The sequence below is a fragment of the Manis pentadactyla genome, chromosome 10 (genome assembly GCF_030020395.1).
Source record: "Manis pentadactyla isolate mManPen7 chromosome 10, mManPen7.hap1, whole genome shotgun sequence".
NCBI lineage: Eukaryota > Metazoa > Chordata > Mammalia > Pholidota > Manidae > Manis > Manis pentadactyla.
In genome coordinates this window covers 62657551-62670686 of record NC_080028.1, presented here as the reverse complement: position 1 = coordinate 62670686, position 13136 = coordinate 62657551, and the positions used below count along the sequence as shown (strand labels likewise).

The window sequence follows — 13136 nt, the reverse complement described above, 5'->3', positions numbered from 1 at the left end:
CACAGACCGAATGAAGAGAGGCAGGGCCATGCTGAGGGTTTCCAGTGGGAAGTTTAGGATAGGAAGGCACTGACCCAAACCTATTTTTCCCCACATTTCCTGAGCTCTGCCCCTGCCCGGCCCCAGCAAGGCTCTGAGTCTTGAGATGATGCACATAGATGCTCAAAGTGTCTAATCTAGTGACCCCTTGTAGCTTCTTAACTGCTGCATCTCCTCACTGCTGTCAAAAACTAGGACTTGAGATGAGTGTACAAGTATTTGAGTGACTGAGTATAAAATGAAGTGTTCTTGAATCATTCAATATGTTTGTAATAACCTGTCTGGAACGGTCAAAGAGCAGGAAACCCACTATATCCCAATTCTTTCTTGGCTATATTTTCACTTACCATTATGTTTATTATAACAAGTTACAAACATGTATTTCTCACGTTTCACATACATTTTCCATGTTAAATATTTAATTCTCATCTAATAGAGGCAAGACTGCCAACTTTTAACATTAGCATATTTACAGTAAAGTTTCCTCAAGGTGAAAGCGTGTTCTTCAAAAATCTCCCTAGATTTTTTCTTCCACCCAGAAATAAGTTGCCAGCATTGTGGGGATGATAAAAGGCATTCAGTATTGTGGTTTGGATGACTTCTGGTTCCACCAGTAAATGAAGCATTTGGTGGCTGTTGCTATTTTCAGCAAGGAAGTCAAACCCAACATGTGAAGCATTACTGGTATACCTCATGGCCCGACCACAAGACTCCAGACAGCGCCCAGCCCCTTCTGCAGCTTATGCTGGAGGTAGAAGAAGATAGACTTGCTTCCATGGGCCGAGGGCCTGTGGTTGTCCACTGCAGGTAAGGGATCAACTGTCCTTTCTACCTAAGCAACTGCCCATCCTTTGTTAAGTCATAGAGCAGGTAGGAGTTGAATTTGGCACCCTGGTTTTGACTATGTTGGCAAATTAAGTATTTATTAAAATTGGTTGACTTCCTAATACTTGAGTTTTGCTCAAGATTATGCTTTACAGAAGTGAAGTGTTATTATTAAGGCATTTTCAGCATGCAGCCATTACACAATAGAGAAAATACTACTTCGGAATAAATAGCTCAGGGAGCAAGAGAGTATATTTAGTCCTCTACCTTGAAACATGTTAATTCATTTAGTCTCATCAGTCTCATGTACACTAGGAATGACAGATTTATTCTAATTATCAATGGTTATTTTGTTGTTTCAAGAGGGTACCTGAACTAGACTTGAACTGTATGTTGATAACATTTATTATTATGTCAGATTTGGTGAAAAACAGTCAACTATTTTAAAAGTTTTCGCATGAAAAACAAATGGAAATAAATCTACAAGGTGGGAAGCAGGCAAGTGGCAGTTCACCAAATGGAAGACAAAGTGCTGTTTCCAGAACATGGGGTAACGGAGGGACTAGGACACAAAAGCAGCAGCTGTCCATGGCAGTGCCCTTCTCTAGTGCCCAGCTGAAATCTCCCTGCTCATACTGATACCCCGACCCCCTTTTTCCCTTTTGGTGTACCCTAACTAAAGCAAATATTTTTAGTTATTTGTGTACCCAGCCATTTATTCTCCATACTTTCTCAAAGTAATTTACGTTGCTTTATTTAACCTCGTAAGTCTTATAAGATAGATTTGGATGATATTTTTAATACATAAAATATATTATTTTTTATTATAATTTTAGCATCCTTTTTTGAAACTTGGTGGTTTAATTAAAGAGTAAAACCTACTATATGTCTATTTATCCAAAGGCATCATTATCTAGTTTCTAGCACGAAGCCTTGTTCTAAACTTAGCTTCAGGGTGAGGAAAAACAACCTAATTGGCCATGTTTTAGGAACTGTCCCCCACCCAAAATTATAAAACCCTCAGGATATCTCGAATGAACTAACCACTTCCCTTATAAAACCAGCTCTCCTTCTGAGGACTAAGAATGATTTCTAAAAATGAGACCAGCTTTTTTCCAGGCACTTAACATCTAATGTTGACAGTTATCTTTGGCTCTTCTTTCATTTCCAACCTCAGTATCTAATCAGTCACCAGATTGGCTTTCTCTTCAAAGCTTCTCCCACAATCATCACTTCCTGTCCAACTACCCAAGTTCAGGCCTAATGACCTCATTCATGTATTTGAGAAGGAGTCGGCTAATTGCACACGCACACCCACTTCCCCTTGCCCCACCCCGCCATGGCCTACCTTATGCATGTCTCTTGGATGATATCCCTAAAACCCTCTTTTATCACACAGAGTCCCTACTCAGAACTTCTCAGTGGCATCCCATTGCCGTGACTGTATCTATAGGTGAACTGCAAGGGTCAGTGAACTCCTTAAAATACTTGAACAATTTTGAGTGCATCAAGTTATGTGAATTTTTCTGGGGAGTGAAAAATTATAGTCTTCATCAAATTCTAAAAAAAAAGGAATGCCTCTTTTAGAGGATGAAGTCCAGACCTCTTAGCTTTCCATATATGATCCTTTATAGTTGCCACTGTATTAGTCTTATTTGCCACTACTTCTCTAAAATAACTGTTTCTTCAAGCCAAGTTAGTCTACTCATTGTCACACATTGTATGTCCTGTTCTTCAGCAATTCTTTCTTAATAGCCTCCTCATACATGGAATATTCTGTCACTTATGATACCCCAAATGCCTGCTATCTACAGAGTACATTCAAATCTTATCACTTTAATGAAACAAACTCTTTATAGACACTTCAGCTAAAAGAGACCCATTCTACCTCTAGATTCCTCTGCTCTCGCATTCAATAAGAAATAAGTGCCAAATATGAGAACTCAATGCTATTTGAGTGACAAGAGAGGAACTATGAATTCAAACCATGAGGAATGAAGAAAACCTTTAAAAATTGGAATAACGTTGATCACAATCTTTAAAATGACCAATGTTTGTTTTAAAAGGTGGTATAGGAAGAGCATTTCTGACAGACAAAATGCCATTAACACAGAAAGGAAAATTGGAAAATAAAAGTCATTTTTTGCAATGATTTGTGTAAATGAAAAAATCGGCCCAAGGGGACCAGGAGGACAGTACAAAGGCATAGAGCTTGAAAGTTAGTCACATTCATATGATGCAAAGTCATGAATACCATGCTAGGGAGCTTATAAATCATGCTGTAACTATTGGGAGCCATCTGCAGTTTCTGAGTAGAGAGTGATATGACCAGGTCCCTAGTTGATGAAGGTGAACCTAGCAGCTGTGTGTATCCAGGCAACAACTTGACACTTGCAAACCATGAGATCATTGCTAATCATGAAGTAGGGAGATGTCAAAAACGTGAGCACGGTTTATAGAAAAGAAAGCATATAACCCAAAAGCTCAGTAGAGGTGGAAAACATAAGAATTGGTAACAGATTGGATGTAGGAGGTGAGAGAGGGGGAGATGTTGATGATGGCTCCAAGATTTCTAGGCTGGAAAACTTACCCACTAACTTGTAATGCCATTGTGGGAAAAGATAATGAATTCTGTTTTAGATACATTGAATTTAGATACACGCACAAACTGAAGGGAGTGCAAAATAGTAACATCAAGAGTTCCGGCTGGGAGATGGAATGGGATCTAGAGTTAGGGGGAGAAATTTAGGGAATTAAGATGTAAGTTTGAAAGAACTTTACATAAAGACTATTAGTGGTTAAAATTGCTAAGAGAGTCAGAAAGAGAGAGAGAGAGAGAGAGAGAGAAGAGGGCTTGTCGATGATATACTGTCCAAGGCAGGTGAACATGTAACCCTCTTGGACAGATGGTGTCGGACAGATTCAACTATTAGCCAGATATAAATGACAGAAATATGTACCTCATGCCACAGCCTCTCTCCTCACTTGAATTTCCAACATCAGCATACTCAAGACCAAACTTCCCTCTCTCTCCCTCAAATCAGCCCTTGTTCCAGAATTCCCCCTTTGTCTCACTGTTACTACTATCCTTTCAATCCTCCAAACTGAGCCATCTCTGACTTTCTGTTTTTCTCACTATGCAGCTCATCCTCCAAATTCATGTTTGTGATGTGTCTGTTTTTCCCCTCCTTTCTAGTGGCTGTACCTTACCTAAACTTAGCCCCTAATTACTCTCTGTAGACTAATTATGGTGCCTTCTTCACTATTTTCCCACCACCCCACTCATCCGACTGCATTTAACTAAGTGACAGAATGTATGGAGTATAAGACCTAGCTCAGGGCCAGCTTTGTAGAGCTCAGCCCAGGAGAGCTGTGGCTATTGTTAATCCTGGCTGTTGTTTCAGATTTAAAAGTGTCTTTTAAAAGAATATATTTCATCTTTTCTAACTTTTTCCTCCACTTTTACATTCCTTGTCTTGTCTTTTCAGTGCGGGAATCGGCAGGACGGGCTGTTTTATTGCTACATCCATCGGCTGTCGACAGTTGAAAGAAGAGGGAGTTGTGGACGCGCTAAGCATTGTCTGCCGGCTGCGCGTAGACAGGTCAGTGTCTGCAGGATGTGTAGTAGATGTCGTTGCACAGCAGCAGTTTCTCTTTCACAGCCCGATCTGATCAGCCCGACTGGATAAGTATAAGCGGTTCCGAAGTCCTCAGTCTCTATAGAGATTTGTGTAAAATGCTTAGGAATATACACCACATTTAAAAGCCATCGAAGAAAGTGTTTTTGCAAAACAACCATCAAGAGACCCAAACCAAAGTGTGTGCTTGATCCTTTGTCCTCCCTAATACAGGTTGTTTGTGGTGCTGGCTGTTCCCATTTTGGTTTACACCCCTATTCCTTTATACCTACTCTGTGTTTTCACTTGACTTAACTGAATCATTCACTTTAGGATCTTGATTCTTTAAAATGAGACATGTGTTGTACTATCAAGAGTTTTCTTTTTTTCAGCCTGCTTTTTTTTTAATTTGTGAAAAGACATGCATGGCAAAATTTACCATCTTAACCATTTTTAAGTATCTGGATCACTAATGTTAAGTACACCCATATTGGTGCGCACCCACTCTCCAGACCTCTCTTCATCTTGCAGAACTCTGTACCCATTAAACAGCAGCTCCCCAGTTTTCCCTTCCCCCAGCTCCTGGCAGCCACCATTCACTTTCTGTCTCTGTTAATCTGACTACTCTAGGGATTTTAAGTGAGTGGAATCATACAGTTCTTCTGAAAGGTGAAATATTGGGTTCTCTTCTTTCATTCATGCAGTGAATATTAATTACATCCTATGCCCAATGTATTGTTCCAGACACTGCAAGTACAGCATTAAACATAATGAATGAGGCTCTGCTCTCCTAGAATTTACGTGCTAACAGCGAGCGAGCGAGAGAATTAAAAAAGCAAAGAAATAAACAGGATAACTTCAGAGATAAATGCTGTTAAGTAATAAAACAAGAGGGCTGTGGGAGCTGAATCTCTTGGACTTGAGCTATATGACCTAGAGTTTCCTAAAACTAGTTACCTTTGAAGATTCATTCAATAAATAGTTACTGAGCACCTGTGTGCTAGTTCCTGGTATTTCAATGAGAGGCAAAAGGATAGTTCTGAAAATTCAATGAGATAATGTATATGTTTATATATACAGCACTTAGAACAGGATCTGTCACAAAGTAAGTCTTCAATAAATGTTTCCTGTGTTATTATCATCTTCTGTCCTATCTCTAAAATTTCCTTGTCTTCCATCTCTCAAATCTGTCCTTTGTCCAGACGGGTTTCTCCTCTCCATTTCTATCATTTCTTGTCTCCTTTTAAGTAATAGCTTCTTAGTCTGTAAGGGTATTTTCTCTCTTTTTCTCTTACTTTTAACTGGCTTATCAGAGGCTTTTCATCATGGTGGTTAAAATTCTGGCCTCTGGAAACAAATTGCCTGGGTTCGCATTCTGGCTCCCACTGTTCCTAGTTGTGCAGCCTTGGGCAAGTTACAGGGCTCCTCCAGGCCTTAGTTTTCCCATCTGGAGAGTGGAAGTAATACTTGTATCTTCTTCCTGTGGTTGTAAGGATTAAGAGAAATCTGTAAAGTGCCTGGCACATGATAAACATGCAATCAAGTTTAGCCACTCTTATTATCGGTCTGTATAGCAAGACACCTGCCCACCCGTCTGTAAATGGGGACTAATAATATATAATTCTCGGGGCTGCAGGAACATTAAGATGGGATTACACCTGTGGTATACTTCGAATACTTAGTATGTTTCTTACCCTCTCTCTACCCTCCCCCTATCCCCCTTTCCATACCCCTTCCAAAAATGTTTTCCTTTTGTATAAAAGAAGACTCAGCTCATTCCTCTCTCCTCCTCCTCTTACAACTGCTGCCTTGGTCTCCCGAAACCCTCTTGCCTGGGCGCACAGCTGGAATAGGATCCAGCTGCTTCACTGCAGGCTCCACAGCCAGCCTTCACCCAGAAGTGGGGCCATACGTCACAGGGAAGAGGCAGCCCCCGGTCAGCGTCGGGCTGCTCCCACCGTGACCTGGATCTCTCCTGCTTTGTGCTTGTGTAAACAAGACTCCTGTAGGGGGCCCCAGGTCCCCCAGTGACTCTAGTTCATACCCTTGTACCCCACTTTCCTATTAGGTGGTACCAGATATCCATGAAAGCCACACGCCTTCATGCATCTAAACTGGCTCCAAACCAGGTAGGTCTCCAGCACCTGCTCTGATCCTGTTTGGAAAAATATCCTGAAAAATAATCGGTTTGGTGTGCCTATTTTTCTGACTCTTGTTACCCTTAAATCTTGCCTCTTCCCTCTCCCATCTCCCCCACCTGCTTTTGTCACCTGACCTCCACCTCGGTTTCCCCTTCCCAGTCATGTTTCCCTGTCAAGTCTCCTAAATTGTCCTCAAGCTTTGAATAGAATCACAAATACATTTTTTAAACTATATCACAATGCCTCCTCCTCTATCCGGCTCCTTCCTTCCGACAGCAAATGGTCAGAAATTTTAGCCTTGGCTTTCTTCCATCACCAAGGTCTTCCCACAGTCTGTGTCATTTCACTGCTGATAGGATCTCCAAAACAGATCCAGCTTCTCTGCAGATCTGAAGCCTACAGGCTCCCTAGCCCCGGATTTGAATTGCTGCCAATATGTGTCTTGAAATCATTCTGATTTATTAACTGCGATTCCCCTCTACATAAATGCTTTCTGCGCAGCTGCTGCTGTGTTTATGAAGTGGATCTGCTCATTAAAACTCTCCTTGGAAGGTCTTTCCTTCCTTCACAGAATCAACACAGATTTCCCTTTTCTTGTGTCTTCCTTCTGTTTGTACCCCCCCCTTGTTATTATGAAAAGCAAAACAGAAAACCTTCCTCCTTTCCTTAACCCCGTCCAACTCCTTTTCCCCCATCCTTCTTGCCTTTTGATTCCATTCTTCATCTTTTTCCTGTCACACTTCATTTTTAAAATTCCAGTTGTGTAAAGGACTGTGGCCATTGACCACATCCTTAGCTCCTCCGGGTAAAGGGAAAACTGGCCTCAGAAAATCCAAGCATCCACCTTCCTGCTCCTGGAGCTCATTGTTCTGCATCAGTTCTTCAGACGCTGTCTCCCGTCGTGGTCTCCAGGCCGCCCTTGCCTTCAGGTCTGGGTCTGTCTTCACACATTCCAGAATGCACTGCTGACACCTGGAAGTTTGTTAATCATGGCCTCTCCACCACAGCCTCCAGAGCACATGCCTCACTTACCTCCCCAGATGAGCCCCAGAGTAGAGAAGAGGTGCTCCTTGGCCTTATTTTTTTAAACAAGGAAACAAATAATTCAAGAAATCATGTAACTTGCCCAAGGTCAGGTAGCTAAGAAACTGGCAAAATTGGCCTCTTTGGAATCCAGGACTTCTGATTTCTATCTCGAAAGTTATGACTGGTGTAGATAACAGTAAACAGCTTTTGGAAGTTGTTTATTGTCAAAACACATCTCTTTGATGATGCTTTGCCAATATAAAAAAAAGCAATGACACCACAATTTTTAAAACAATGTTCAGTATGAATGAGAGCTGTTTCACAAACAGAATGATGTCAGCATTTGTCTTAAGAATATAATTAGAGGAACATAGGAAAATTGCCTCATCCCAAAAGATCTATCTATGGAGGATGCCTGAAATACCTGTGGGTGGGGAACATCTAAAATCCTGCTGGTAGAGAGCTAACCTTTGGTTGACTGTATCACTGCTTTTTGCAGGTCATTGAACCTGGCGACTGGAGGGGAGGGGGACAGACACCTTGTGTCTTCCCCATTGTTAATACTTTAATCCAAACAAGGTGATCTATCCCTCCCAGCTAGAGCATGGTAGCTAGAGTGTAATTCCGTGCATTAGGCATACCTTCAGGACTTAGGTTTTGACGAAGGGGGATTGGGGAGAGAACTGCAGAAGCTGAGCACACCTGAGTGTCCACCCTGCAACTGAGGAGACTGGAGACAGCTCTGAGCACTGAGAAGGTGAAGGGCATGGGGAGTGAGGACAAACACTCCAACAAGGGGCACTCAGGCAAGATCAGCTCCCCAGCTAGCAGAGCCCAGTGCAAAATAAAAATGTGGGGCCCCTTTTAAAAAATAATATTTAAGTATTTCAAGACAGTGACAGCAGAGCATTAACCCAAGTACAGGGTCCTTCTCAGTATGGGGGGAAGGGGCTGGTGTGATTGGTATAACTTCATGTCCTCAGCCCATGATGCCCCTGCTGTGGGATTATTTTAGGATGAGTGTTTGTGGATGAGTGTTTGGATCCTGTGGCCTATGAAACAGGAACCTGAGATCTCTGCATAGAGTGGTGCTCCTGAATCATATTCATTCATTCAACAAACATTTGTTTAACACCTGCTCTTGAACATGTATCAGGCTCCTGGGTAGAGGAAGATGGATTCCTTAACAGACTTTTCCAGACTGTGTTTCTCAGGGCACAGTTTAATTCTTAATTAAACTATGAGAGACTGCTAAGTGCCAGACTCTTTAGATTATATTCAGGCAAAAAAATAGATTCTCAGTGAAGTTTGAGAAAAAGCTATATACCCTATTTCTTAGAGCCCCTATCCTCTTGGATAGTCACAATAAGTATTAAAGCATTAAAATATCTGAAAAGTCCCCCAGCACTCTTTCTCATTTATCTGACCACACAAAACTTTCCCCAAAAGATTATTTAAAGGGGAGGGAAACAAGTTGTCAAATAATAAATATAAACTGTTCTTTCAAGAAGCTTGGTGGTGACAAGAAGATTGGGAATGGCATAGAAGTCTGAGCCCGGGTGGGGGCCATTAAAATGGAGCATCCACATAAGTATAGTAAGGGCTACAAAAGACGGAGCTAGTATACCAGAGGGCTGATACTTTGTCCTCTGAGGAGCACAGGCTCCACGGGATTTTCTTATCTTTTCAGAACCTCTTTAACAATGGCCTCTATGCACTAGTGATCCAAGGCCTCACACTGCACATCCTTTTTTTATACTTTACCCTCTACCACTTCTGCTGCCTCCTGAGAAGTCCCGGGCATGGCTAACAGTAAAGGAAAAGAAAAGCAGTGGTTTAGATACTTGAAATGGGTTTGTTCCATGACTGGTAAGTCAAGCGTTTGAGCATCGAGCAGGATCAAGCACCTGCCCCCAAAAATATATATAAATTATAGTGTCTGATCACTGTTATCCTACATGACAAAACAGGCAGTTTGTACTCAGATCTGCATTTTAGCAATAAATTGAAATGGTCTGGTTTAGAGATGAGCATGTTATGCTGAAGGGATGTTTCCTGTGTTACAGCAACGACACAGCCATTTGGTGGATTCCTCGTTCTCTGGCAAGACAGTATTTTTATTGGCTTTAAGGCAACTTCTATTAATAGATGCCACAGTTCTCACTGCAGATTCATGAGTCTGTGAGTCTCCTCTAAAAAATACTTTTTAACATATTTTGAAATAAAATAGGATTTCTTTTTTTCCAAGTAAGAGTTCAAATTCAGTGCAAAGGACCCACAAGTGTTTTTAGAAGTGCATTAATGGATCATTCCTTCATTCCCACAGCATTCCTTTTTAATTAAAAGGCGAAGTGGGTATCAGGCAATTGAGACCAAGTACTGGCTGGAGGGACTAGTAAGCAGGCAGCCACTAAGGAATGAGGCGCCAAGAGATCGCCGGGGCAGATGTCAGGTTGCTGGGGGGTCATCCTGGCTCTGCTCCTAATTTCCTGTGTGGCCATTTGTCCTCTCTAGACCTCCGTCTACATGTGTAAAAAGAGAGGTGGAATCTATCAGGTCCTGCATCCTCTTTTGATATGAGGACCCCTTCGTCAAGAGTAAAATATTTTATGGACTTCAAACTGAGAGTTGTACCTTGAAACCCATAATGCTTACAAATTAATTTTCATTCTGTGACAACACATGTGAATTAGTGATGTTTATGTCTTCCTGTTTATTTGGTCTTCTGATAATGCTGGGAGCACACGTGGATTTGAGGACCCCTCAAATAAGATGCTTTTTCCATCCTGAGACTCAGTGATTAGGAAGTAACCAACCAGCTCTCTAAAATCCCTTTCAGCTATTGCAGTCTTTGAGTCTTTGAACCTTTGTTTCTATATAGAGAACAATGAGATGGCAATAATAGGTAACTGTAACATTTACCAAACACCTACTAGGAGAGGGATGGTTAAAAAAAATCTGGCCATAAGAATATTATGTAAGTATCTCCCTCTTCAGAAGCAGACCAAGACTTACCAGGAGGGAATGATGTATCCAGACTTATATGGCAAATTTTGATGGTCTTTTTTTTTTTATTATAACATCTGAACTTCCAATTTTGCTCTTATTAGATTGGCTAAATTCTGAATTTGTGTGGCTCTCAAAAGACTATTGTTTTCTGGAGAGGGAGACCTAAGTGCATTAAGCACAAGACTTAGAGAGAAGAAGTTTGCATTCTAATTCTGCCTTTAACAATGCATCTGAAAGAGTCACTATTAAAGCTAAACCAACCAACTTTCACCATATTTAGCTCCTGCTACAAGAGATTTATTTAGGCTTGTGGATGCCAAGGTTTCACAATGAGAGATATTGATAGTAGGTCATCTACACATTGAGTATAAGAGATACACCTGTCCCCTTAAAAAATAATCCTGATAACCCATAGTAATAAAATGGCCTAGGAAACCCAGAACATGCCTCACATGCACATAGAGAATGACTAAGGAGCAACATGTGACCATCATGGATGGTCAGGTATCTGGACAGGGAGGAAAGGAACATGTTCCACCGCAGGTTGACCTCAGGCAACTTCTTCCTCAACCTATTTCTTTTTAATCCCATTTGGCACCTTCACACATGGGAAGAACTTGAAAACAGAATTTGGGAAATGAAGCACATAAAATAGTATGTGGTTCCAAGGCCTTTTTCTTTTCCTTTTTTTTTTTCCTTCCGCAGAAACAGGAAACAATCTGTCTAATCCTCCTTTTTGAGAGTCATGGTGAAATATGCAGTTGTCTTTGTACATCCTTACCTTGGAGACCTTAAATTGGAATGACAGCCAGAGACCTTGCTTGTGGCTTCCCAGACAGGATAGAAAAATGCTTCCAGTGTGCGTCATATCATTGTTTAAATGTTTTGATTAATCACTTTAGTTTGATGATTTTTCTTTTTTTTTTGTAACTATAACAATCTAAGAGGAGAAATATATCACCAGTTTCCTAAGCTAATATGTGTCCCCAAAATATTCTTCATTTCCTACACTTGTTTAAAATAATTCCAAAGCTAAAACTTCCACCTGTTGGTATAATTTTTTAGCAACCCTAGCATTACATTTATCCTTATCTTTGTGCATTGCCAACAATTTACAGAGACCCCCTTCATTAGTGAATTCCAAAGGTCTCATTCAAAGGTCAGGAATTGAACATTTCGGTTTACTTCTTTTAAAGACAATTAGAGATAAAGCCCCAGAAATTGACATGGATTTACTTGAGTCACAATTCCTGAGACCACAAGAAATCCTCTTGTAAAACAGATTGTGCCAACTGAATCTCACAAGTGGTTGCCAGGACAACCTTTTCCTTCTCAGCCTGGAGTTAAGTGAGTGTTAGCCTGAGTACTCAGAAGACAATTGGCTAATTTTCAGGAAAAACTAAATGGAACTCAAGATATGCTAGATCATCAAATTATCATTGAATGATCATTTAATCTGTGCTGACCTTTATGCCCTGCGGATGCTGTGGAACAGCAGTTCTAGAGACAATGCCTGTGTCCAGAATACCTGGTCAAAATCAGAGCCTGTATGTTTAAGTTCTCCCTCCTTGAGAGGACATCTGTATAAAGACGGGGAAACCTTTGTCTAAGGTGCCCAGAGTTACAGCAGCAGATGTGAGCCTGGTTTGACTCACACCCAAACTTTCAGAGTTTTCCCCGTGAGGCACATTAACGTCCACACCTTTTGGTCTAAATTTACTGTACCAAACTTTACCCAAAGAATTCCAGATTCAAAAATAATAAAAAGCCAAGGAGCATAAGTTCCATTGTTAGCCCAGAAGTGAGTCACCGCTGCAGAATTTCTTCTGTCTACTGATTAGACCGGATGCGCTGGGTGGTGCAGCAGGAAAGGCTGCTGCTCTCTGTATGTGTGAGTTAATAGTCACAAAAGGTCACAGGTTTAACATGTTAAAAACCAAATCTCTCTCCTGGGCATCTGGAGGGTTTTTTTTTCAATACATACTCCCAGTAGCAAAGGGAAAAAATGCTACATGTTTTTCCCTTTCTAACCTGAGTTTACCCCCAGCTGACACAGCTACGTGCCTCCCTGCATGGAGACTGTGATGACACTGACTTTTTATGTTTGGTGGGGCTAATGTGATAGGAGCTATCTGACATTGATGGGAGGACAGTGTATGTGACTCTTCTGGCTTGGCCAAATGTAGTGTTCCTATTCTGCGGCCACAAAGAAATCAGAGCCATGCAGCCCAACACCACTTTTGGAATAAAAGGAATGACTTTCTACCACAGCATGGAATGGGGCATAACTAGGGTGAACAAATGATTTATCATCCAAACTAAGGCACTTCTGAGAGTGAAGGGTGGCCCTACTAAGGAAAACAGGAGTGAACCAGGACTGTCTCAAAGAAATCATAAACCCTAAACCTAGTATTATACACAGTTAAGCCCTGAGCAAGAGCGTACATGGAAGAATATGAGCATTTATTTAGTACTCACT

General features: G+C 41.2%; 1 protein-coding gene across 6 annotated transcripts in view; it reads left to right on the top strand.

Annotated features, from left to right (window-relative positions):
* Positions 1-13136, top strand: part of PTPRR (protein tyrosine phosphatase receptor type R) — a 224182-nt gene that overhangs the window by 204932 nt on the left and 6114 nt on the right. For all 6 annotated transcript variants that reach the window (XM_057486872.1, XM_057486871.1, XM_057486870.1 and 3 more), the window contains 2 exons: positions 689-846; positions 4353-4466. In XM_057486872.1, the coding sequence (XP_057342855.1) occupies positions 689-846; positions 4353-4466 (272 nt within the window). The remainder of the gene's footprint in view (positions 1-688; positions 847-4352; positions 4467-13136) is intronic.